Source organism: Chaetodon auriga, chromosome 5 (assembly GCF_051107435.1).
Source record: "Chaetodon auriga isolate fChaAug3 chromosome 5, fChaAug3.hap1, whole genome shotgun sequence".
Taxonomy (NCBI): domain Eukaryota; kingdom Metazoa; phylum Chordata; class Actinopteri; order Chaetodontiformes; family Chaetodontidae; genus Chaetodon; species Chaetodon auriga.
Window position 1 is genome coordinate 27340113 of NC_135078.1, and position 26189 is coordinate 27366301.

General features: G+C 47.7%; 1 protein-coding gene across 1 annotated transcript; it reads left to right on the forward strand.

The window, feature by feature from the left end:
* The first annotated feature begins 229 nt into the window (after positions 1-229).
* On the forward strand, positions 230-23224 carry slc15a4 (solute carrier family 15 member 4). Its single transcript, XM_076731685.1, has 9 exons — positions 230-441; positions 638-1259; positions 3306-3598; positions 4241-4382; positions 4628-4708; positions 6794-6974; positions 10718-10876; positions 14587-14745; positions 21781-23224. Exons 2-9 carry the CDS (start codon positions 681-683, stop codon positions 21930-21932), a joined length of 1746 nt encoding a protein of 581 aa, XP_076587800.1. The 5' UTR covers positions 230-441; positions 638-680; the 3' UTR covers positions 21933-23224.
* Positions 23225-26189: the final 2965 nt, after the last annotated feature.

The following is a 26189-nucleotide window of genomic DNA, read 5'->3' on the forward strand; positions in this document are numbered from 1 at the left end:
AGCAAAAAATAAAAAATAAAATAAAAATATTAATAAAAACGACCGACTACTTAGTTCGTCAGTGTAAGAATCTGAGGTAGCGAAATATAGATAGATTAAAAAAAAAAACGCGCAGCAACTTCCGTCTCTCGGTGGTACGACCTCTGCGGAAGCGGAACTAACTTCCAAATCACTCGGATAGGCCGGTGCGCGCGTGTCTTCATAAGGCACGTCGGACAAATTTCACTTTGAGATCGAGTCCAGGGCAGCGCAAGTGTGGCAGCCTAACGAACGAGCTGTGTGTCACGCGATAGTACTGTGACACTGTGTTTTGTTGACTTCCAGTTCTCCTTTGACGAAGTGTTGATTTAAGACGAGACAACGTAAACATTTGAGCGGTAAATATTATCGAGGTTAATGGAGATAACTGAAGAGCACTGGGACGCGTTTCAGTAATTACAGGTAATGTAAAGCCAAACTCGAGCTTTCGTTATGCTAAAGCTAGCTTACTTCAGATTTAAGTGTCTGTGTTAGACATGATAAGGAAGCTTGCTCTCCAGGGATAATTCAGATGTTGTTAGCTCGGCTCAGGTGGGTTTTCCCTCTGTGTGAACTGTGATGACAACTTTTAATAACCTCCTCTGTATTTTCTTTGCAGGTTTGAACTCTTCATAATCGAGAAGCCATAAAGTTGGCTGAGAATGGCTAACAGCAGGGATGCCAGTGAGAGCACCCCCCTTTTGGACTCAGATTCTGTGAACAGACCGTCAGCACCATCAGTTTTCCAGGGAAGGAGACTGGCGTGTGCAGCCATCCTGCTGGCTGAGTCATTGGAGAGGGTCGCTTTCTACGGCATTACATCCAATCTTGTGCTTTTTCTCAATGGTAGTCCCTTTTATTGGGAGGGCACTCAGGCGAGCCAGGCACCTCTGATGTTCATGGGGGTCACTTACCTGATTTCACCCTTCGGAGGCTGGTTGGCAGACGCCTATCTTGGGAAATTCTGGACAATTGCATCAAGTTTGATCCTGTATTTTATGGGCATGCTGTTTTTCCCTTTCGTTTCAAACGAAGACACCAGGATACACCTGTGCGGAGAGGAGATGGCATTTCCTGTGCAGCCCGCAGAGTGTCTGAGCACAAACAGTACCCCTCCAAGCAACGTCACCTGCCCCATACGTCCTCCATACTGTGGTGCAGTGGTCTACAGTGGACTTTTTTTAATTGCATTAGGTGTGGGCACTGTGAAGTCCAACATCACTCCCTTTGGGGCAGATCAGGTAGAGTATGAACTGTGTGACTCAGATCTGAAGTGTGCATGCAGAGAGCAGACATGGAGCGCATTAGACGTCTTTGAATGACATGTTTTGTCACATAGGCCTGTGGAAAATTGGGTATGCAGTGTGTCATCATGGAGGACAGACATGTGATGGGATTTCTGTTGCACCGTGACCGTTTACTGTGACACGCAGGCCCTTGATCGCCACGGCCGCCATAAGTGTTTCCACTCTAAAGTTGTCATTTTGGAAATAATATATAGTCACTATCATCACACTAACGTACACACACGCGAACACTCGATCTGTACGTTTGGTGACAAAATACTGTCATATTATCCAGAAGGAGAGTTCATCAATGGGGTCATTGTTTTTCAGAATAATCTAAGCAGGAGCAGCTAAAACCGTTCAAAGGAGATTGGCGGGGGAACATGATTAGTTCCTGAGCCCGCTGTGCTCATTACAAGATTTCCACGTTTCTGTCAATGCTCCCTTTGATCATGTTCAAACACGCACGGCGAACAACATCAGGCACAATCCATACATCGGAGGGGAACAAAAGAGGAACGCGGGAGCCGGTACGTCTTTCAGCGGCACACGGCAGAACAAACAGCAACATGAATCGTCCACATTTCACTGCTGCCGCTGATTGTCGAGGAAGAATCATTCAGAAACCTGGAAAACACTTTTTTACGAGCAGCAGAGATTGAGTAAGAAGTGCATCACTTAAAGGCACAATTTCCACACTAATTCTCCTCCAGATGAAAGTCCTAATTAAGTGGCAGTGGGAGCTGTTAATACTTGAAATGTGCTCGGTTTCAGTAACATTGAAGATTTCCTCTCGCATGTGGCTTGATTTCTGTCTGAGAAATAATTGCACCCTCTTGCAGTGTGAAAATTGCCGTCGTCACTGTTGTGATTTTTATTATTCACATTCAACTTGAACATAGTAATCATGAAGTTACAGTTTCGCTGGACTCCGCTGATGCAGCTCTGTAGGAAACTGGATCTTTGGACATGAAATAAGGGAGAAAACAGAGGCGAGGAAACTGTTTCTGCCTTTTTGTGAGTGGCTGCAGGTGTGCTGTCTATCAGCCTGAGCTCACTACTCATCATATTGTGTATTTGATGGAAGGTCAACCCTGACGTGACCAAAGGCTGGAGGGAACACTTTCTCTGATCTTGTGCGCAGTAGGAGCTACAGAAGCGCTCCTTTCTATGTGTTGTTATTGTAAATCTGCTCTAACGCAATTCCTGGTTACGGTCAGGTGGTCAGTTTGCACGTGATGATTCATTTTGTGGCTGTGCTGCACAGCTGCAAAGATTCACGCTGAGCGTCGACTGTGGGTGCCGTGACGTCGTCTCCTCTGTAGTTTACTGCGGCTGTACTGCTGCACCTTTTGAAAGACGCGTCCCCTTCATCACGCAGTGATAAAGTCAGTCCCTTCGTGGGGGATCAGTGCCGTTATGAGAATAGTATTATTTGCTTGCATAGGCACTTAGCTGAATTTATTGCTGTTTTGGTGAGTGAGTAGTGAGGCTGTCATAGCAAATTCTGTGTGAATGCTCACCGCAGGCAGATGAAAGATAAACCAGAAGCTGCTGTTTGTGTTGTTATCCCTCCTGACATGAAGAAGAAAAACCCTCCATCTCCGGCTGCCTTGTGCTTTTCAATTACATGTGACTGTAGACGTTCACTGCAGCAACCGAGCCGAACACAAGAAGAATTGGATAATTGTCGCGGTAAAGTCAGTAATTCTGACAGTTTAAGGTGTTGAATGAGACGTGACGTCGCACCCCGGGCAGTTTCAGCTTGTGATCTTTGTTCCTCTTTGTCAGGGCGGCCTCTCTGTCCTGTGCTGTCACGATGTTTAAAGGTGGTCCATCTAACGGTTTTGTAGCTTCACTGAACAAAACAGCTGTTGTTTATAAATTTGTCTTCCTGAACTAGTTTTCCTCACATGACTCGTTGACAGTTGACTGCTGTGACCCGCATGTTGCACCACCTTACAGCACCGTGACGTGATTGGCTGCTGTGTGTGATTTCAGGTCAAAGACAGAGGACCTGAGGCCACGCGTCGATTCTTCAACTGGTTCTACTGGTGCATCAACTTAGGAGCCATCCTGTCGTTGGGAGGCGTGGCCTACATCCAGCAGAACTTCAGCTTCGAGCTCGGCTACATCATTCCCACCGTGTGCCTCGGGATCTCCTTCCTGGTCTTCCTCCTGGGCCGCACCGTCTTCATCACCAAGCCCGCCGACGGCAGCGCCTTCACGGATATGTTCAAGATCCTGGGCTTCGCCTGCTGCTCCCAGAAACCAAAGGAGCCTAACCTGCTCCGGTGAGAGCGGCCCTGTCCGTCATTTTAACTTCTAATATAAAACTGTATTATCAGGCAGTGAAAGAGGTAAATCCGTCCCCTCAATGACAAACAGCGCGCTCACAGTCACTGCGGTGCAGCGAAGCATTCATCAGCCTCGATGGGTCGGCTCTGTCCAGCGGCGCGCCGAGTGTTTCAGTGGGACGGTGACTCGGATCCAGTGGAAAAACACAGCGAGGTGTTGTTGGTAGACCTTTATGTCGGAGCATCCTTTGATCCCCCCGTATAATTCCCCCCCCTCCCAGTCCGGGCATTCATCTTCATTCCCTGTGGTGAAAAGTTATTCTGAAGTGCTGTTACTTGACTTTGAACCGAAGTAGCACAATTGGTTCAAAAACTTGACATTGAATATTTTAAGTTGGCCAATCCTGCAGCCTTTCAAGAATTCCTTATTAAGACATTTTCTCCTGAGATGGGGATTACAGGCTTTAGAATGAAGTTTTTCTATCTCTAGAAGTGCTGTTATTTAAGGGTAAGATATTCACAAAAAAGACTGCTTAGCTCTCACAGTTTCTGTATTTATTTGTTTATTTTAGGCTTTCCATCACGCTGCAGTTGTGAATATTATTTTGAAGGTCGTTGTCTTCTCTTACTCCCATGAAGTAACAAACCGACGCTCCTGGACAGCGCCAAAGTGACCTACGGGGGGAAGTTTCCGGAGGAGAAAGTGGAGGAGGTGAAAGCTCTGGTGAAAATCCTCCCAGTCTTCTTCGCCCTCATCCCGTACTGGACCGTGTACTTCCAGGTGAGATCAGCCCGCTTCAAGTCGAATCTAAAGGTGTGAGTCACGCTTCACATGAGATGAAAAATAGGAAGACATTTAATATGGCGGTACGAGCTGCCTGGATGCAGATACGCACGCGTTAATACGAGGGAAGATTATTCTCCATTCTGCTATCGGAGAAGAATGGTTTTGCTCCAGACATCCTGGTGATCATGAAGTGGAGAATTACTTCATGCTGAGACTCTAATCTCCTTATTGTGTTGCAGATGCAGACAACCTACATCCTGCAGAGCCTCCATCTGAGGATTCCTGATAGTGCCTCGAACAACACGGCAGCCTCCCACCAGGTAAACTAACAGGAGACGCTCTCAGTCCAGATACCTGTTTCTGGTTTAATTAAAAAAAAAAAAAAAAAAAAGCATCTCTGCGGTGACGTCTGTGGCTTTACATTGTGATTAGTTATTCACAGCCGCTGACGTTTAATTCCATTGAGTTAAACATACCAGGTCGGAGCGCCAACCTGCCTCCACCTAAGTAGGTTTGAAGCAGCTGAAGCTGCAGGAGTCAGTAGGTCACCGACACACCGCGGAAGGCAACAGCTGGAGGCAGCAGCAAAGGTCGGTAATACCTCAGGGATTAAGTGAGAACTGCACTCCACAGACAAATACCTCGCAGATTAGCAACCTGGCCGTGATTGTCCCCCCACAGCAGCTCACTCCTCCTGACCGGAGCCGCGTCTCGCTCTGTGACTGAGACCGCCTCGCACGTGACGCTGGACTCCTCAAAAATCGAACGTTTAAAAGTGGTGAAACTGGAGCAGACCAGGAAGTGTAGAACGTACAGGCGTGATCGAGGTGAAGAGTGCCGACTTCATGGAAACGTGAAGTGAAACTCCAGCCTGGAAACCACGCGGCCTAACCCAGCGCTGCATTAACGGCCTCCGTGCAGGGTATATGTACACATTCTTACATTTCACAATAATATGCAGTGAAACCTGTGGCGCAGAGACGCCGCCTGACACGGTTTTGTTTACTCATATTCCACCGTGTTGAACTGCGTTTCACAGCTTGGTTTTTTCCTGCCCTTCACAGGCTGTTTAGCGCCTTAAAAAACAGAACTAAGCCTTTTCTGCCACCAGCCTCCACATCAAAAGAGAAGTGAGATTAGATGCCTCTGTGATTCGCTCCCTCACCTCACCTGACACATTTCAGTGACTGAGACCAACAAATAGTCTCTTCAAGGAAATGTGGCCCATGCTAATAATAATGAGTGGGAATGGGGGGCAGCAGCGGATCTGATCTAATTGCTTATAATTCGATTGGGGCCTGAGATAACTGCTCTGTTGCGGCGGCGTCTGTTTCGTGTCTCCGTGAATGTGCAGTAAGTGCTTTCTCATGCATGTGGAGAACCTTTTTGGATTGTGACCTTTTCATGCAAAGCAGTGATTTTAACCTTCTCCTACTGTTTTAATTTTAACATATTTTGATGCATGAAAAGGTGAAACTACCCAGTATTGCACAAAAAGGAAAAATGTGTCCAAAAAATAAATTTTGCACATCAGAAATTTGCTTTTTAAGAACTTGTTTATCACCTCTTGAGTTCCCGTAATATACAGTATATATACTGTACATACAGCACATGCATGCCGTCCTTTTGGGGAAGTGTTGAAGCAGAACGCGCTGCCCACCGCAGACCTGGGCCTGCTGGGACTCCTCCATGGCAGCCTTTCCTCTGCGACACAAAGTCTCATTTAACACTTTTTATCAGTTTTGATATGATAATGCCCAAACAAGGGAGGAAAACGCTCTCTGCGTATAGATTGCCAGTGGTGACTCCAACAAAATGGAAATTCAGTTTGAGAGTAAATGATGCTATCAGACGTGTTAAAGCAGAGACGCGTCAGGAGCTCTGATGGCACTCGGAATTTGAATTGCAAAAAACATCTGCAGCAGTTGGACGTCTTCCATTGCTCACTCTGTCAGATGTTGCCTGAACTTGCAGATGCTTTATATGCTCACAGTGGATTTTCTCTCTGATTGATACGTCTTCCAGTCTGTTTGCACGGTGTAATTATTCCTTTTATAGATTACGCTTTATGCTAATAGTTCAGATTCATGCTGAAAACTTTTGAATAAAAGTACACTTTGAAATAAACAGTACTATTACTACTACTTCTAATAATGATAATTCTACCATTTACTTCCTAATAACTTGTTTTGGCTGTGTCGAAGAAATATTCTTCATTTCATTATGTGTACTTTTGACCACCTGGGGGTGCCAAAGCAGTATCAAGCCCCGTGTACACACACTGTCACATGCACACTCCCATGCACACGAACGCTGGGTGAGCTGTGTTTGAGTGCGCTGACATTCTCCGTAGTTTTCGTGCTTTGTTGCTTTCTGCCCACTTTTACCTCGCCTCTCTCCCCCAGATGACGTTCCGCTTCCCGGCCGCCTGGCTCACCATGTTTGACGCGGTGCTCATCCTCATGCTGATCCCCCTTAAGGACAAAGTGGTGGACCCCATCCTGAAGCGCCGCGGCCTGCTGCCCTCCTCTCTGAAGAGGATCGCGGTGGGGATGTTCTTTGTCATGTGGTCGGCCGTGGCGGCGGGTGAGTGCGCTGACGGACTCGTCCTCTCTGTGCCGTCTCTTAAGTAGGCCAGACAAACACTAATGAAACAGCAAAGTTGGCGCTTTGCGGTAAATGCCACATGCAATTAGGACGTTCAGGCAGCTGCAGTGACGCACGTACATCATTTATTAATTTTAACTCTAAATGCTTTTGAAACACGGAACTAATCCGACAGATCCTCACCAACAACGATAGAAATGCGGTGTGCTGTCTGTGGAATATTGAGTATCAAGCGATGACTTGCAGGTATTTGCTAAATCCTTTTTTTTTTTTCAGACTAAACTGCCTTTACTGTGCTGCTGCTGCTGCCTTTTGTGGGGCTCAGCAGATGGTCTGTCACAGATGTATTAATTGTCCCTGAATTAAAACATCGCTTTGCACCTGGAAAAGGGGAAGAAAGCCCTGGAGGGTTTGTTTTGCCCTGTGGAGGAGAGGGGGAGCTGTGGCTTCTCTGTTTCTGGCCCTGGGAGACTGCACCCGCGTGCAGCTTCCAGCCTGTGGATTATTTTGGAAATAAAGTCTCAGCCAGGCCTGTCGGTGCGTCCTGCTGCATCGATGCATCCAGGCTAAAATGTTTGGAGAGAGACGAGCCTGCAGGCAGGAAGAAGGCAAATCAGTAACACTCCTGAGAATCAATGCACATTATATTTCTACAGCCGCCGTCCTCCCTCCTCTCCCTCACGCACAATACATGGGCCACATAGAATATGAGCACGTCCTGTCATTAGTGACCTTTCAGGTATCGACCGGCGTGCTTCAACCAGATTGCCAATTGACTGGTAAGCATGCACTGAATCAAACTTGGCATCAATTGTGGGGGATAATTACATTTTCTGTGAGTTCATTAAGTATTTTTCAACATACAAATGACAATGAAGATAAATTAGGGACTAGCAAATCTACAGAAGTTCAACATTTTAGATGCAACAAAAATACAAATATAATCCGATTAGCTGCTTCATTATTGAATTTAAAGCTGAAAGCAGATGCCTGGTGAGCTCTGTTCATCGTTTCAAAGTGGATTTTCAGTCCAGATCGAAAAGCAGCAACAGATATTTCCATAAAAGCTATTTGAGCGTAACAGCGGATATAATTTACCTTTTGCCAAATAGCAGTTCTGCGTGTGTGTGCTGCACAAAGACGAGGCCGTCGAGCCGCCAATAAGATCGGACTCGCCGCGTGCGTCATGTGGTATTCACAAACGGCTAATTCATCCTCATCTGCATTATAAAGACGTTAATGACTGCGTGAAAGACCGCACGGTGACAAGACCAACATGGGTAAAACGCAATATTTATCTGTGGTTCAGCATCAGTCTCAAAGGAGTTAGTACATGTTTCATGTACTGTTTGTAAAATGACATAAAGAGCCTTTTAAATCAGGTCATATCCACGTTCAGATATTACAAATAGTGGGTGTAATCTGTAGACCGAGCGTATGGACTCTATAGATCGTCCTCTTTTATGGGTCAAAGCGAGAAGCGGGTGCTGGACTGAAGTCTCATCTTCTGCTTTACGAGAGATGAGGAAGTTTGTTGAAGGCGAGTCTTCGGATGTTCTCGCCGGAGAGTTATGAAAGCCTGACTTAGCCCATCAGAAACATCCTTTTCAGCCATCGAGCTGCGCTAAAAGGTCTATTAACCAAATCTAATGTCTGATGCGTTTGGCTCAAAGTCACATTTCCTTTTCAGAGGACATGAGCAGTCCTGGAAGGAAAGGTGCTCCAACGTGCTCATTTCTGATGCTCACGAGCCATTCAGGTTTGCTTTTCCATTTGGCTTCTTGAAAGAAAGTGCAATCCTTGCATTTGAATTCAGGCTAAATAAATTCAGAATATTTCAGAAAGCAATTTTGAGTCCTGGCAGTGGAGAGAAAGGGTTTACGATGGTGCAGCGGTGTGGCCATTGGTCACAGAACAGTAGGTGAATACACAACGAGCGTGCAAACACTTCTGACCTGGATTTCAGGAGTCACGTCGGGCGGCCGGATCAGATGTGTACCGTAGTGTACTTTGTGAAATGAGTATTAATGATACTGTATCTGCATCTGTTATTGAAGCGTTCTTCATCAAAGGATCCTTTGCTGCGCCTCTGTGCTGTTGATCCCCGACATTGCCTTCCTTCACACTAATTCACTTACGCACGCTCACTCCTGGGAGCTGCCTTTCACTGTTGTTATATTTTCAACTGCATTTCCCTCGGCCGGCTTCCCGTGTGTCCTTATCTGCATCTGCCCACGAGCTGAAATCGTGCCTCGGAGGCTGACAGATGGATAGTTGGGAATGACCAAGTGTGGCATCTTTAGCCCAGAGAATAGCCGGTCCAACACATCGCATTGTCAGCCCGCCACCGCATGTCCGGGGCCTCGGCCACAGCGCCGCTGTTCAGAGTTAGAATCAATTTCATCACCGTGTGCAAGACATGTGCAGGACTTTGTCATGATGACACTGGTGCAGCGATATTTCACAGGGTTTCGTCGCGCTCGCTGACACGCCTGGACCTCCCATGCAGTGCAAAGGGACGGCTGAAGACGCGCTGTCAAGCGGACAGTGGACTGTTTCTGATCCCCGCTCTTTCACGTCCAGCCGTCCCAGACTTCAGCCTCGCACTGCGGCCGGCTCTGAAAAGCCGCGCTGACATTGCTTTTGAAGAGGCGTGTTTTATCACATTCTCTTAACTTTATGCACTAATCTGCTTTGCTTAAAGCTCAGTGGCTTTTAGGTGTCCAGAGCTGTCTCTGTTTCTCCTCTAAAAGCTGCAGCGGAGTTGCCGGGGATCACACTGGGTTGTCTGATGTGTGATGCTTAGAAAGGGCAAAAAAAAAAAAAGCAGGGATGTGTGTTTGTAGTGAGGCTCGCTCTGGGCAGCCCAGTGGCCACGCTGCCTGAGATGGACGCCTGGTATTATAGGATAGCTGGATTACAAGGCTGCAGCTCCTCTCAAACACAGCATTAAGTGTAGTTATGATAGGAGGCTGTCTCTGGGAGTTATCTGGAAATAGCCGCTGGTTACATGATAATAGCTATCGAATAAAGCTTTTAGGAGGCGGCAGCGGTTGATGACAACTGCTTGGCTCTTATTATTGAACCGTCTGCACTGATCCATTACTAACTGCCATAATATGGAAGCGTGCAGATGTGATCTAAATGAAGTGGTCGGGTAGCCTTAAAACTAGCTAAACGCCTAATGGACTGTCACTGAGTGCTGGAACTGTGGCAGCGTTTGGCTGCTTGTTGGTGTCTTAGACTTAATGAACGTTTCCTCATCCTGACTGACATCCAGCAGCCTGTGATGCACCCGATGCCCTGTCCGTGCCGTGTGTGTGTGTGTTGCTGATGTATAGCTTACACGCAACCTCGATTCCAGAGAAGCTGGGACGCTGAAGTGTCTCTGAGTCCGTGTGTTAATCTCCCTCATCCAATCATGTGTTCACAAAGTGGTGAACCTCGCTCCATCCTGTATGAGCGACTGAGCCTTCCCAGGATGCCCCTTTCACACCCAATCATACTCTCACCTGTTGTCAGTGAGCCTGTTTACCTGTGGAATGTTCCAAACAGGTGTTTTTGGAGCGTTCCATAACTTTCCCAGTCTGTGAAACGTGAAAAACATCCAATGCATTGACTCTGTGCTGTTTTCAGGTGAGCTGATGTCAGAGAGGACTGTCACACAGCTAACATACGCGTTTCTGCGCTCATGTAATTTATGTCCGTGTCTGTCCCTGCAGGTATTCTGGAGACCAAACGTCTGGAGATCGTCAAATCAAACGGCACCATTGACCAGGTGCTCGGCAACGTTATCTACTACGCGGCAGATTTACCCATATGGTGGCAAGTGCCTCAGTACGTGCTGATAGGAATCAGCGAAATCTTCGCCAGCATTGCAGGTACAGTAGTTTGACGTCTCTCGTGTCTTATTTGCGGTCAGGTGGACGCGATGATTCGGGCCTCACCTTGACGCTGAGCCGCTCGCTCTGAGCCGGCGTGGCCTAAAAACCGTAGTGCCCATTCTTCTTGGCAGAAAGCAATGAAGACTAATGTGTAAAACCTTTTTTGAACAGTCTGTTTGATCCATTGCCAGCCTGCACCAGCCTAATGTGTTTGCGGGTTGTTGTCCAGAGTAAACAGCCCAGCGAGTCGATCGATAATTGATTATCCTGATTCTCTCACACCACTGCGAGACATTGTTCAGTAATGGGACGTTTTATAAATAAGGTGTGGATAAAGTAACCTTTTAAAATTGAAACGACGATGACAGCCGTGCCTTCGCCCCAGCCGAGGACCGGCCTCTTCCTCTGCCTGATGTCCACAGAGATTCAGTGGATAATAAGACGGATTAATACACAAATATACACGTTACACCCTAAGACCAACCCCTCAGGGTCTAATCACTGTGGCAACACAATTAACATGAGAACATAAACTTTTCACCTCCTTGTTCAGTCTGCTGGTGTGTTGACATTTAGCACTGTGAGCTTAACTATAATATACCATCATAGAAACAGTAATCACAGCGAGAGAGCGCTAATACTGACAAATTGTACTGACATACACAGTAGTGCAAGTTCAACTCTAAATTACCCAATTAGCATGCTTCCCCAGCTGACGCAGCTGTTCACGGGGACATATTACACTTGAATACACAGAAAATGAAACGGTTGTGTGTTTAATTATCAGCGCCGCGCTCTGAGGTTGCTGACAGTCAGATCTGTATGTGGAGCAAAGAGGCGGAGAATGAGCGCCAGGCGTCCGATGCATCAGCTCCACTTTGCTGCAGAGTCTAACTACGTCGGAAACACTCCGCAGGCTGACGAGTCTCGCTCAAAACCTGATTAATCTCCATCAGCCAAAGGTTTCAGGTATCAGCCAAAGCTCCACCGGCAGACATCTCAAAACGTTGGCACAATAAACCAAAACTATCCGCATGATTAGGCAGCACTTGGAGTGAGTGTGACTTGGGTTAATTAACTCTTTCTTCCTCCATATTCATTATTCCGCCGCCTCACTTCTAATGGCCGAGATCCATCACGAAAAGCTTTAATGTACGAGCAGAATTTCTTAGAAGAAGGTTTTTTTTTTGTTCAGAGCTACAGCACTTGGACCAACTCTTCACGCTAGGAAGCTTGTGAATTTGGCCCCAGGTCTGATTTAAATTCAAAGTTGTATTACTGTTGCTGCTCAGATGATTCATCCCACTAAATATCATTCTAAGACACATGCTCGTGAGCGTGAGGCCACCCATAACCCCTCAGCAGCATTCGCTCCCCCCTGAGAAATGGATTCCCCGCCCTTTTCCGAAAAATTCTTAAAAACAAAAGCAGTGAATCAGAGCGGGTCAGCGGAGTTCGCGCTGGAACTGACAGCCGCGGACTTCTTTTCGATGCTTTGCTGAAAACCGCTCAGCGAGCCCGCTCTCCTCTCTGTTTTTTCCTCCTCTCTTTGCGACCTGATCGGGAAATGCCATTTCATTAAAAGCGATGTGAAGTAAGGCCTTATTGCCCCAGTAATATAATAATGTGACAAAGTGAGAAATTGCTCTAATGTTACATCAAATTGCAGCCGCGAAGTCTGAGACTAGAACGGAAACAACAGCAGAATATTGTCCTTTATTAAAAGAGGGGAGCTTGTGTCTGAGAGGTGCTCTGAATGTGATGTGGCCCATTTTTTTTTTTTTCTATACTCCGCAAAGCACGACAGAGATCTGCCCTGCATTGTGTTTATCTGCTTGTATAGTCTTTCTTTCTTTATGACTTCCTCTCTGCAGTCCCTATCGCGGCTCCGGGCCTCAATTATCTCCCAGATTCAAGTTTGTTAAGGCCTCTGGCCATGATTGAGTCATTCTCCAATTACTACGGGTCATGTTGTTGTTGGCTCTTCCATATAGCGCTCGCTTTATGTCTATATCACGAGTGCAGATTGAGCCATTAATATTTAAGACTTTTCTTTGCTCGCCACAGAGGAAGGATTATCTCGCCGATCCAGTCACTGCAGGCTCTTTGTAGGAAGCAACGTTCACATTCGTCATCTTTAAGTTTAAAATCCTTGGATGCTGAAATTTGTTTAATAAGCTGGAGTATTATAAAGCCCTTGAACAGAACTCCATAAGGCTTCTATGAAACAGTGGAATTTGCAGAAAAAACCATCAGAGTCCCTGTGAAAGTCACTTCCAGACATAACAAAGCTATAGGGATCCTTAAAATAAACGCACCCTCCTCTCTCCCTCCATACGTCCCGCAGGGCTTACTCAAGGAAAATTGGCTGACAGAATTGTGACATATGTCTGCTTGGGAGGAATATTTCTCCTTAGTCTTCTCCTGTTTGAATAAATCTGTTTAAAACCTCCGGTGCCGTCAAACTTCCTCGCTGCAATCCCCAGCCTTGTAGGACGACGGGTAATTCTCTGCACCAGCCGAGTTCGTCTGCTTTCAGGCGATGAGAATATGCAAAAGCTTGTGTTCCCTGCAGTATTTTTAATTATGTGTTGCACTTTTGAAAATGTTAAAGGGTAATATTATTGTCTAAGAAAGAAAAATCACCCTTCCAATAATGCCTTTGGGAGGAGAAAAAATTCTGCACACATTTTAAATTCCTAAATAATTCTCGCTTTCGGTCGAGAAAGGTCGGTTCATTTCAGTCGTCGTAGGCTGGATCTAACATCACGTGCAGTATCTGTGCAGCCCGCTGTGATCGGCGTAGCTATTGAGCGGTGTTTGCTGCTATCAAAAGGTTAGCTTAGCATGGAAAACAAAGGCATTGGCGTGAACTTCTGGAAAGGTCAGTCGTGTTTCCGCTGAGTAATAACCTCGCGTCGCCGCGCTCTCACGCCTTTATCTCCTTCCTTTTCTTATGAAGCACAACAAGCGCAGGTATCTGTAAGGAGACTGTTTGTCACATTAATTTGTGCAATGTCCCCCTGCGAGGAAGGTCTTAAACGTATTTAACCGCAGCTCCCTAATCTCTCCCGACAGATGTAGCTATAGGGCCTCGTTTGAAAAATCACATGTTTGAGGTGCCATGAAATTATCAATGTCAGCTCGCAGGCAGACGGATCTCTGGGCGAAAAAGACACACATTTGATGTTTCCCCCTCCTCGTCTCTCTTTCTCTTCGGTCCCTTGCCCATTTTCTCAGTCCTTTTATTTCTTTCCTAACACAGTAAATACTGAGTGATGTGTTTTCCAGAAATAACTGTTTTTTGGAGACCAGCGCCGAGCCGAGTAGATACCCGACAATGGCAGCGCAGACCAGTGCCACCGTGGAAAATTAGCTGTCAGGCAGCTGCAGAGGAAGCTTTTCGGTGTCCTATACAATACACTAAAAGGAAAACAGCCACCGCCAACAAAACCCATCGTGTCACATAGATGCTGAAGACCGATATGAAACCCAAGTACACGCTGTTGCCCAGTGAGCTCCACTGTCACACACATGAACTCGACAGCATGTGTGACTAACTAGCGTGTTATCACAGCTATGCTATCGCTGGCTGCAGCGTGTGGAGCTTTATCTGCGACGGGTCATAGCGAGTATTTTCACTGTTTTATCGCCTGCACGTCCCACAGCAGGCCAGCAAATATCTGTCTTTTCACTCTGTGTTGCAGGGCTGGAGTTCGCCTATTCTGCCGCCCCCAAGTCCATGCAGAGCGCCATCATGGGGCTCTTCTTCTTCTTCTCTGGGATTGGCTCCTTCGTGGGCTCCGGGTTGTTGGCTATCGTGTCCCTCAAGGAGATTGGCTGGATGTCGTCACACAAAGACTTTGGTAAGCTTGTACACTCTTAATATGTGCAGCTGAATTTTTAGAGTAACAGCGGATCAAGATTTACTGTGTCAGCTTGCAGGAGCCGTTCACAGTAAATCTTGGCGTCTTTCAGCTCATTGTTTTGGTTTTCCAAAAGCGTCTTTTTCACCTGTGATCATTGTAAAAGCTTGCTGTGAGCTACCTGCTCAGCACCCAGCAGACAACATGAGCTGGTGAGGAGCCTCATGTTTACCTAAAAGGAGACGCAACTCAACCAGAACGAGAATGTTGCTGCGTAACTGCTGCATGAGTAAACACAGCTAACAGGCTAACAGGCTAACAGGCTCTCCATATGAACTTAAAAGATGTCAGTGTTTATGGTTCGCTTGTGCTGCCAAAGAAAGGGGCGGTGGTGGCAGGATAAGTTTCTGAGGGGCCTGTGAGCCAGACCCCCACAACAATACTGACATTATCCTGACTGAAACAGCTAAATATAAATGTAGTATGAAAAACAACCAATTGTGCTGCTGTGCGTGTGCGTGTGCGCGCAGCCCTTTGACATGTGTGCAGCCTGATGGGAGTCCTGCTGTCGTGTAACTTCAGGAACAGTGCTGCTCTCTTCAAAACACCTCCGGCTCAGAGGAGATTGATCTCCACTCATACACTTTTCTCAGGGCTGTCCATAATCCTCCTGAATTGAGCGTTACAGCGTCAGGCCTGCTGTTAGCGCACTATTGACTCTGCACATCGACTCTCATGTATGGACTTGTGGAAATAGAATAGTTGGTATCGATTCAGCAGACAGAAATTTATTTTCCGGGGACATACCTTAAGAATTTTCATAGCTTGTGCTGATTTAAAATCCACTTTAAAGAGTTTGCAGATTAGAGGTGGAGGGGGCGACAGCACCGTGAGGGCTGCTGTTTTAAGAGCGTTTCCTGTAATAAATAGACGTGTCAGACTAACGACAAAAGGTTTGTGTAAATCTGTCCAAGTGGCAGAATGAATAGTGCGGCGGTGGCAGCAGATGGATGGGCTCCCCAGCAAGAGGGGGCTCCCAACCCAGATGCACTTTTCCCTGAGCGTGCGGTAAACAAGCCAACACTGTAAATTGTTTACCCACAAACACCTAATAGCTCATTAATACAGTGTGCCGACAGGTTGGGAGGTACTTTTGATGATGTTAGCAGTGGGAGATGCTCGGCACGCTTCATAAATCCATCCGCCGCTCAGCCTGGCTTCACTTGAGGGGCAGTTAAACTGGAGCCGGATCGCCTCCAGACTTCTTCTTGCTCTCCAAAATAAGTCATTTAAAAGGTGAGCTGCAGAAATGGAACAAAACATCCTCCTGGCCACTAATAAAAGACACACGGCACAAAGCTTAGCCATTAAGTAGAGCCAGGAATCACGCAGTTTGGTGTTTTTTTTCGGCTGTTTTTCACAGTTTGTTGCGTGTTAGCTCCTTCCACATCTCGTGGCTCTCTAGGTGGAATGGATTCAACTTATTTCCATGGCTGCGGGCAAAGCGGTGTGCAGTAAACAGCATCTTGGGTGAGCTGTGCTAAGTTGTACTGAGCTGCACGGGCCTGAAGACAGATGAGCAACATTAATCACAGGCCGGGGGTCTGATTACTTAGCCCTGCTCCTCCTGAGTAAAGCTGCCCCCGGAGCGCTACATGGGCAGGGCTCTGCTCGTCTGCCGTCGCGCCGGTGGATGCTCAGCTCCACCTTTCCTCGCTTTGCACTCCCTGATGTTGGTCAGCAGAGGTGAGGGGTCACCTGAGGAGCCCGTCCAGCCCTGCGTTACGCTCAGCTGGTTCAGAAAAGGTGAAGTTCAGGTCTCAGAGTCTGTCAGTCAGACGCTTTTTGCTGTTGTTGTAGGCAGCGTGTCAGCGAACAGTGTGGCTGTTTGCACACGTGTGATTTTATTATTAAGTTTGTCTTTTTGTGTCGGCTCAACGTCTAATTCATCAATTTGCACATAATAAAACACCGTTAAAGTGAGCAGTTGACTCATTTGAGGTGTAAAACGTAATGCAGTTAAAAAAGTTTACAGAGAAGTCAAAGGACAGAAAATGAACGCGCTATTTTGATTACTGATTCATCACTAAAAAATAAGACTCTCAGCTGCTTTTCAGTGACATTAAACTAAAGGTCTTTGGGCTTTGGGTTATTGGTTGGACGAGATGAGCAATAAGTAAGTCGGCCTGAGCTTTGGAAGGATGTAATTTTATGGTAATTAATTGATTAACCAGTAAAACTGGACTGATAATGATAAAGTGAAAACCTCTAAAAGATAAAAAAGCTCAGATAAGAAGAGCATCGTAAAAGGAGGAGCTGCTTCTTCGAAGTGGCCTCCTGGCTCCTCCTGCTCCTGGAGCCTCGAGCCTCCGTCAGTGAACGAGTTTCCCATCAGGCTCGTCGGCGTGAGTGACCACGTGTGAGGTGAAAGCTCGAGGCATCGGTCTGTAAAGACAGATGATCTCAGACACATCTGCTCTCAAACTTAAAGGAAAGAGAGTTTTTATGTTGAAATTAGGGATCCAAACGTCCCGCAGCTCATCGCTTCCCCCTGTGGTCACATCTGGTCGAGCAGTCATACGTCACTCTTTCATTTTTATAGGCCGGCGCGTCCTCTGGACAGACGGCGTGGAGCCGCGTCAGCCTGATAAGTCGATCAGAGATCAACTTCACGCTCTCCTCTTTTTGTTTCTGTTGTTGCTCGTCATCCGTCCGCCTCTGTGGGAGCTTCATTCGCTCAAAGTCGACGGTTTTTTATGAGCTGCCGCGGTCACGTGACAGGAAATGGCTCCTTTGTCCCGGCTGATCTGGCATCAGATGTCTGGAACGTGTTCAGACGTTCAGAGCGAGCTGACATTCGCACATCCTGCTCGTGAAGTGTTGGATCACACTCAGTGAAATGTCAGTGTTTTAATGGGAGTCTTTAATGTCAGATCTGGCAAATTTAACATGAACTCTTCTTCTGTGCGAGAATGGAAACGTGTTGGACGTGTCAGAGGCGACGGACAGCTCGTGAAAAGAGTTCTCACGTCGTGGCCGGTTACAGAACCTCAGCATCCATCATAAAGCTTTAACGAGCAGGAGGAGAGCTGCAGAAAATAACTATATTTATAGCTGAAACAGGCTCATCGATCCCCGCTCGCAGGCAGATGGCATCGAGTGCGTCGAGGCGTTAAAATGTTGGGTCGCTGCGCTGAAGGTCTGGATCAATTGATCCATTTTCAAACATTAAATTGATATTGACCCGTTTGATCTGGACTCACATGGTCTGCTCGGACCCTCGTGCAGGTAAATCGTCCCATAGGTTTGAGTCACGCAGGTGTTGGACGGCTGGTTGGATGCCCGCTAGCTACAGTCCTCACTGCAGAGGTCCGGGGTCGCCGCCGCCCCCCCATCCCCCACCCCCCTCCTTCCTGTCTGTCTCCAGCTGTCACAAAAAAGCAGAAATGCCAAAAAAAATGACACCCCCCCCCCCCCCGCCGGCCTGTTCAGTGTAGTCACACTCTGTAAAACAAGCCTCAGAGAACATGTGAACGTCTCGTGGCAGCGCAGCTCGTTCCAAAACCCCCCGCTCTGATTGGCTGGCGCTGTTCCCTCCCTTGCTCAGCATTTAAAATAAATGTCAAATATTAATGGCCTTCATTAATGTGTTTTACAGCAAGTCCTTGTTTAGTCTTTTGCTGCTGTAATTAGCCTTCCATATTTCTGAAAATGCTCAGCAGCCAAGTGGGCCCTGGGGGGCGGAGGCTGAGCGGAGGAGGCAGAGCCCGACTTCATAATGAAATTAGAGCAAGAACCAAAGAGGACAAAACTGAAAGCTTGCACAATTTTCAGGACTGATTCCAAAAAATTAGATGTTTTTTTCCCCTTTTCATTCTTTGGGTTCCAGTTAAAAGAGAATCTGGAACGGAGGTTGAGAAGCAGGCCTCCGTCCGACGTCCACGGTCTGCCTTAGAGGAATCAAACCTCCCTAAACGCTGCTGCTGTGTTCGGCCTTCCCTCTGAACGATCTGCATGCTGCATTCTTTGCTTTTCGGGAGCGATGCTGCTCTGTGAGCTAAGCCTGCAGAGGCAGACTCTGACGGTGAGCTATCGATCCAGGATACGAGCGCCGAGCTGCAGACGCACGTCCCCCCTCCTGGCCTGCTCTCCTGTCAAGCGCGTTGTTTTGCACTTCATGAATTATTCAAACTTTGTTTTTTGATGTATTTCTCTCAAATTAAACTTTTGACCAGATTAGGGCGAGAGCAGCATAAGTTGAAGCTGCGACGGCGGTCGGAGTGTCAGCCTGTCCGTCCCCCGCTCAGTCCATTAACGCTCAGGCAGAAGCAGCCGTCAGCCGGCTCGCTGTTCTGAGATCAAAGGTGTCAAACGAGCTCTGACGAGGAATCGCTCCTCTGTGATTCGTCCCATCATCACGCCGTTCCTCCGCTCCACTCCATTTCTAATTATCCACAAGAGCACGGGTGCACCGGAGAGGCTGGAAAAAGAATTATTTATATGCACCATGGTGACTTTACAGAGCGCGATCTGCTCTGCTGATCGCTAGGGATCACGCGGCGCTCCGGGATCACTTGTTTCCAATGAGTTAATGCTGCTCTTTGATCAGCCGCCGAGGACGCGCTGTTAAATCATGCACAGGAACATGAAGGATTGTGCGTTAGCTGAGGATGTGCTGTGACACGGCGGCCTGTAACGCAGCGAGCTGGAGGCCCTGCAGGCCCTCAGGTGACGTCATGCAGTCTAAAGATGGTGTTTGGCATCTGAGCAGATTCATGTGCTCATTCATTGAACATCGTCTTGTTTCACGCTGCCCTCGTCCTCCTCAGCCTCGCAATTGATTCAGAGACTTTTGCATTTGTAGTAAGCATCAGTGATGTGATGTCGACGGCTGCACCATGAGTTTATTTAAAGAGTCCTGAGCACCAAATGACTGGAAACCTTAATGTGAAATGCTAACATGCTAAGCTAAGCTGGTGAATGTGATAAACACTATACCTCCTAAACATCATGAACAGGCTGTGGAGTCCTAGGCCTCATTCACAGGTGAGAGAGGACGAACAGGTGAGAGAGGACAGGTGTGAACAGGTGAGAGAGGACAAACAGGTGAGAGAGGACAGGTGAGAACAGGTGAGAGAGGACAAACAGGTGAGAGAGGACAGGTGAGAACAGGTGACAGAGGACAAACAGGTGAGAGAGGACAGGTGAGAACAGGTGAGCGGCTCACTCAGATGAGGCGGTGCAAAGCGAGCTGTTGGTGTTTTGGTGGAAAACTTCACCAGCCGTCAGTGACCAGCACGCCGTCTGGATCTGTGTACATCTCGTATGGATCGCCATCTTTCTTCATCCGTCTATCTAATATTTACTGCCATCGACTGCTGTTTGAAAGCCAAATCGCTGCTCTGGGACATTAAAGCTTTGCTCTGCTCTGATTTATATTCCACTTCAGCCCTTTTGCACTTTGCTGCAAACACACCAACCAACACGGCAGTCGTGCCGGAGACGCCCACGCGGTCCGTGCGCCCGGACCCGCCGCTTTGCAGGTGTCACGCCGCGCGTTTAATTAAAGCAGGGCCCGGGGTCTCGTTAACAGCTCATCATGGAGGCATACAAAGGGCAGTTAATTGAAGAGGGAAGGGTCTTTAGCAGGGTTTGTTTACGACACGTTCAGCTGCAGGTCCTGGTTTTGCTCGTGTGAATGCTGATGACCTTTGACCTCCTCAAACAGGAGCCGTGAAAGACGGTTTGCAGAGCATCAGCTGAGCTGCATCACACTGAGCACACCCCAAAATGATTCCACGAGCAGCATCTTGACCCTCAGAGCTGTTGACTGTGAACTGACAGCTGTGACGAGCCTGCACGCACGCACGCACGCACGCACGCACGCACGCACGCACGCACGCTTCCCGCCACGCGAACAGGCAGGACCTGAATTGACGATGGCCCCGTATCTAATTAAAATCAGGACTGCTTCTCTTCTCTGGCTCTTTATCCGGTGTGACAGCTCCACATGGAGACAGTAATGGGAGCTTTGCGAGGAGGACGGCAGCCCGCCGCGGGGCTCCTCGTTCACTCGCTGACGATGATGTAGGATGCGAGCTATAGGTATCTGTGCCTTTACGTGGAGCTCGTTCCGTAAAAGGCGTTTCTTAAATGTGCTGCAGCAGAAGCGAAGATGAAGTCCTCGTCGTCTCGGCGCGACGCTTCCTTCAGCGACCCCGAAGCGTCTCCTCGTCCCGCAGACGACCTCATCTCACGCTGTTGACTGCAAAGTCAATTGGTCCGCCTGACATGGTCAAGAGGACGGGAGCTGCTCTAATGCCAACTCGACGGTCTGCGTACTTGAGGAGTGGAGACGATTGTTTCGTCGTCAGCTCTGCCCTTGGTGTAAAAGCCCGGCGAGGGGAAAACAGGATTTGTTTGGAGCTTTTCTGTCGAGCTGCTGAACGAGGACGACCACTTCGCTCAGCAGCGCGGCGAATGTGAAGACTTAAAGGCCGCTGGTCGAACTCTCCAGACCCAGCAGGAGGAAACGAGGAGCCCTGCTCTGTTTTTAACCGTCTGCCCGTCTTCCCCTGAATCATAAAGCAAATCAGCTTATTTGTCCTGCTTTTTACGGCGTTCCCACGAGGAAACGAGCCGATCAAAGACCCTTGGCTGGTTCGGTCCCTCGTCAATACAGAGCGGGTCAAACCGTCTCCTCAGAGGGTCTCACGCTGTGGTGAGATGACAACGAGCCCCTCCGCTGATTCCTAATTCCTGACAGGACGGCGTTCGGCTGCCGCTCTCAGTTCCAGCCCGCCTTTCATGTCCGACAGACGCGCGGTAACCTGCCTCTTCTGCGAGCTGCCGGTCGTTTACCTTTGGTGTTCTGTTAACGTCGAGCAGCACTTTGTGATTAAAGAACCCTCCTGCCGTCCCCTCCCAACACGCTCGCACTCTTTTGTTCTCCAAATCTCCATTTTTGTCATTTTTCCGTGCCGCCGGCGGCTTTAAAGGCCTCCTCTAACGCGCCCTTGTTTTCTGTCTCTCCAGGTAACATCAACGACTGCTCTCTGCACTACTACTTCTTCCTCCTGGCCGGGATCCAGGGCGTCACCTTGCTGGTCTTCCTCATCGTCTCGGTCAAGTACGACAAGCAGCGAGGCAGAGCGGGGAGCCAAAGGCAGAGACACACGTCCTCCTGACCCCGCTCCCCCCTCCCCGCCTTCACCGCCGCTCAGCGCCCAAAGACCCCGACACACAGATGCTCACACGCGATCCTCCAACGACTGCGTGTTTCTTATTTATGGTTGTTTTAGCCTGAAGTGGAGGCTCTTTATCCGTTTTTTAATACTGGTTTCAGGTCAGTGAGCCGGATGCTGCCTGCGTTCACTCTCGTTGCCTTTGTCGGATACTTGACTCGAGGAGCGGTGCCATAAAGAAATCTAGATATTTTCTAATCCTGAGGAGGCGCTCTGCGGTTTTTATAGTTAGATTTTTACTTTGTTTTCTAACAAAGGCGTATTTTTGGACTAACCGTTTCACTGAGTGTCTAAAATTGGGGTATTTGTGCATTAAATGTACTTGAATGTTGGCGTTTTTTGCTGAGTACGCTCACCTGTGGTGGCTTCAGATATCTATGCACCGATGGGACGTTTGTTTTAACTTTTGTTTGAGGAGACTCTGTTTGAAAAGCATCTCCCACGTGTGATCGCAGCTGTAAATCCACGTAAATCCAGCCCATAAACCCTCAGACAGCAGCGCACCAAGAACTCCTCCTCCTCCACCGCGAAGCTTCGCAGCAGGTTTTCACTTCTGGTCAAGCTGCTAAACAGCTCATTAGAAAGTGACCTCGAGTGGAGCTCTTAACACATCCACTGCATTAATGTTTGCATCGTGATGAAGAGGAGGAGCGCGGGAGACGATGAATACGAATTAAATTAAAAGTGAAACTCGCTCAGATTTAATGTTTCACGGCAGAAGAAATGACGGTTTCTCTGCAGCCCTGCCAGAAGAGGTTCAGTATTTATTAGACTGCTTCTGTTTTAGCTTTATGCTGCGACGTGTGTGCGTGTGTGCGTGTGTGTTCAGAATAGGTATACAGCACAAGGTACCGACTTTTATCAAAACATGAAAACTCAGGGCTTGAGCAATAGTTTCGAGTGTCATGACTCTCCAGGAGAAGTGGAGCTGCCTCTGAGCTCGGAGCGGCGTTCGTTTGTCCTGCGGTGCGAATAAAGTTCCATTTGTACGAGCACATAAACAGCGAGAAGCTGTCTCAGCACAGCCTGTTTTTTTGTGTTTAATTGTTCGGCTAAATGGACGCTCCTTGTTTTATTGCATATTTTATATCCTGTAAAGTTGCTTTGTCATCTCAGTCCTCTTTCACGAAGATTTATTCCGTTTATTTTAGAACTATCTTCAGTTTTCATGATGCTGCACAAGTGGAATATTGTTTCGTGGTTATATTTGTGGCCATTAAAGTATATTAAATTGAGATTTGGGTTTGTTTGTTTTTTTCAGCTGTTGTCCTGCAGAGACGTCTTTACCTGCTGTTAGTTAACTCAGCGGCTGTGAAAAAGCTTTTTTTATGATGCATATTGAGTATTTTTCGCTGCTTTGTTAGAGCGTGTGCAGCCAGGAGTCATACATATAAATGAAGAATTAGAGGCCTGCGTGTTTCTGAACATACAACTCTGTTTACTCCAGTTTTCACAAACATCACAGATGTAAACAAATGTTTTGATGTCTGAAGCTCATGCGGCGCGGTGACCCCGTTGTTTACGCGTGAATCAGGGAATGCGCCTTTAAAGCCTGCCAGGATACTTTCATGATTAGGGTTACGGTTTGCTGACCCTCAGGGAAACTCAAAGTCGAGTTCTTCAATTATTTATATTACAAAAAAGCCCCCCCCCCCCCACACACACACCCCCTACCGAGGCCGGCTGTTTGGAGAAAGGCTGAGGTGTAGAGCCTCATCTCCTCGTTCCCGTCGGGGAAGGCAGCGGATTTCTCCTCAGTTTCATCAGACTCAGATTGAAATCAACACGTCATCGCAGATCATTTTTTTAATGCGAAGCCCCCCCCCCCCCCCCCCCCCCAGCCACGAGGGGGGCGGGAGAGGCCATTTCCTGTTTAATTTGGTGGGAGAGGCCGAACAGCCGTGACTGAACAGACAGCTTGATGTTTGAAACCAACACAAAGCCTGCGGCCATAATTCTACTGCGGCGGCTTGTTTCTCATGTTGAGAGCAATTTCTGACACGTCAAAGCAGTTATGGAGGCGGTAACACGGAGAGGTACGGGTTTGGTACCGGCCCTTTAAGTTAATTTATTGGCCAGGATTTAAGCAAACAAAGCGCCTCTGAGAGCGAGTGAGCGCCTCCTGCATGGTGGTTTGCTCCAGGTCGAATAACAACTGTCAGAACATGCATTGAAATTTAGATCATTCATGGTTCCCAGAGTCTGAGTCCTGATGGTGACCCCTGACCTTTCCTCTGGCGCCACCTGCAGGGTAAAGGTTTACTTATCCTGTGAAATATCTCTACGTCTGTCGGGCGGATTGGGAGCGGGGGATGAAGTGTCGGACAGACATTCGTGGTTCCAGGAGGATGAATCCTGATGAATTTCCTCCAGCACCACCATGAGGTTGTGATTTCAGTGATTACCATGAAGATGCACACATTCATCCCTCAGGATGAATTTTAAGCCTTTCACTGATAGCTTTTCATCATCATCAAATGCTAGCATGCTAATAGGCTAAACTGAGATGGTACTCAGATACATGCTTAGCATTAGCATGTTAGCATCATCAGTATGAGAGCATGTTCTGCGTCAGTACATCCTAACAGAGCTTCACTCTGCTAAACGGCGTTAGAAAAGTGTCAAAGTGAGACTAAAATGGCCGACGCGCTCACAGAACGACGGCCAAGCGTCAGCGAGAAGAAAACACTGAAAAAAGACGCCTTTTAAGTAGAAAACAGAATACAGAGAGCTGCTTAAAAAGTTTCTAAAAGTGTCAGGAAATCTCATCCTAATCGCTCCTTTTACACGAACGTCCTGCAGTTTGCTCACTGCTCAGGTTAATTTTACACTTTATGAGTTGTTATCGTCATGCATTGAATAGGAAATGGAATTTTAAAAACAGGTTCGCAGACATTAAATCAACAGTAATGATTCTGATCACAGACGTTCGTGACATCCACTTCCTCTACAAACATCTTCGGCTCTGAGTCGGAGCGGATCAGCGTGGTGCTAAGTAGAAAAGTTTCAGTTGTAAGTGCGTATCTGCAGCTCCGTCATGGTTATTGCTTAATTAAGAGCGTTTCCTGTGCCGTCGACTTTAAATGACTTTTCGGGGGCATGTGGCAGCCTATAATCTACAGAATGTTAAGCTGCTTTTAATTGTATTACTGAGTCTTACCTGTGTAATGAGCGACCGGCAGATGCTCCAGAAGATGTTCCCCCAGTAATTGGAGGATTAGGAGGTATCATCACGTGTTAATTAAGATAAGCTAATGCAGACACAATGTTTAAGAAAACAGCCAAGGAGACAAATCGGCCATCTCTGAGCACTAATCATCCGTGTTTACATAGACCTAATTATCTTATCTGAGCCGTCTTTGTCGCTCGGCTTCCCGGAGCTTTTTCCTCCAGATGGGACGGTGTTGGACAAGAGACAAGTCGTTTCACTCGGGGTTGATCTGCCTCCAACAGTCGTGCTTAAGCAGAGATCCTCTCTCCATCTCCTGCACGGCGGCGGGCTGACGGCGTCCATGCAGGCAGATGATCTGTGACATAAGCAGCCGTGAAGCTAACGGCACACATCCATCTGGAGTTATGGCTCCACCTCTGCTCTGGTGAGCAGGACCTGAGTTTAGAGAACGGGGCTCGACTCCCATGAAACAGCAGCGGCATCGAGATGAATCTCGCTCAGCCACGCTGAGGAACGCCGCCCGGCCAGGTGCGTCTTTGCGGCCTGGTCGCTCCTCTGAGCGGCTTCGCTGGCTGCTGCTCGTGTTTATTACTTTGGGTTTTTGAGTCATCACTGATACTTTCTGTCGCGTGCACGTTTCTATCAAACTGTCTGGAAACAACTCGTTCAACCTGAGTTTGGGGTCGTGGTTCTACATTCTGTCAACAAATCCCATAAACTGATGATGTTTCCCTCTTTGTTAATGCAGCATTTAATATGCATCAAACCCACATACACACTCCATGCTGAACAGACTCACTGCAGCACAGCGTGTATTAATCCGCAGCTAAAAATAGTCCCAAACAAATGCACCATTAACGTCCAGCTGTTTGAAGAAATTAATGACGTCTGTGAGCCATTTTTTAAAGCTTTATGTCCTCAGACTGACAGAGGAGTCAATAAGCATTGAGAGATGCACAAACACGCTGAGGTCAAAGGTCAGGCTGAACGTGGTCGGTAAAGGCCAGTTACTGTGCGGCGCTCTGCTC

Coding starts and splice junctions, on each gene's coding strand:
- slc15a4 (XM_076731685.1), top strand. CDS start 681: ATGGCTAACAGCAGGGATGCCAGTGAGAGCACCCCCCTTTTGGACTCA. Junction 1,260..3,305: donor CTCCCTTTGGGGCAGATCAG/GTAGAGTATGAA, acceptor GTGTGATTTCAG/GTCAAAGACAGAGGACCTGA. Junction 3,599..4,240: donor AAGGAGCCTAACCTGCTCCG/GTGAGAGCGGCC, acceptor ACTCCCATGAAG/TAACAAACCGACGCTCCTGG.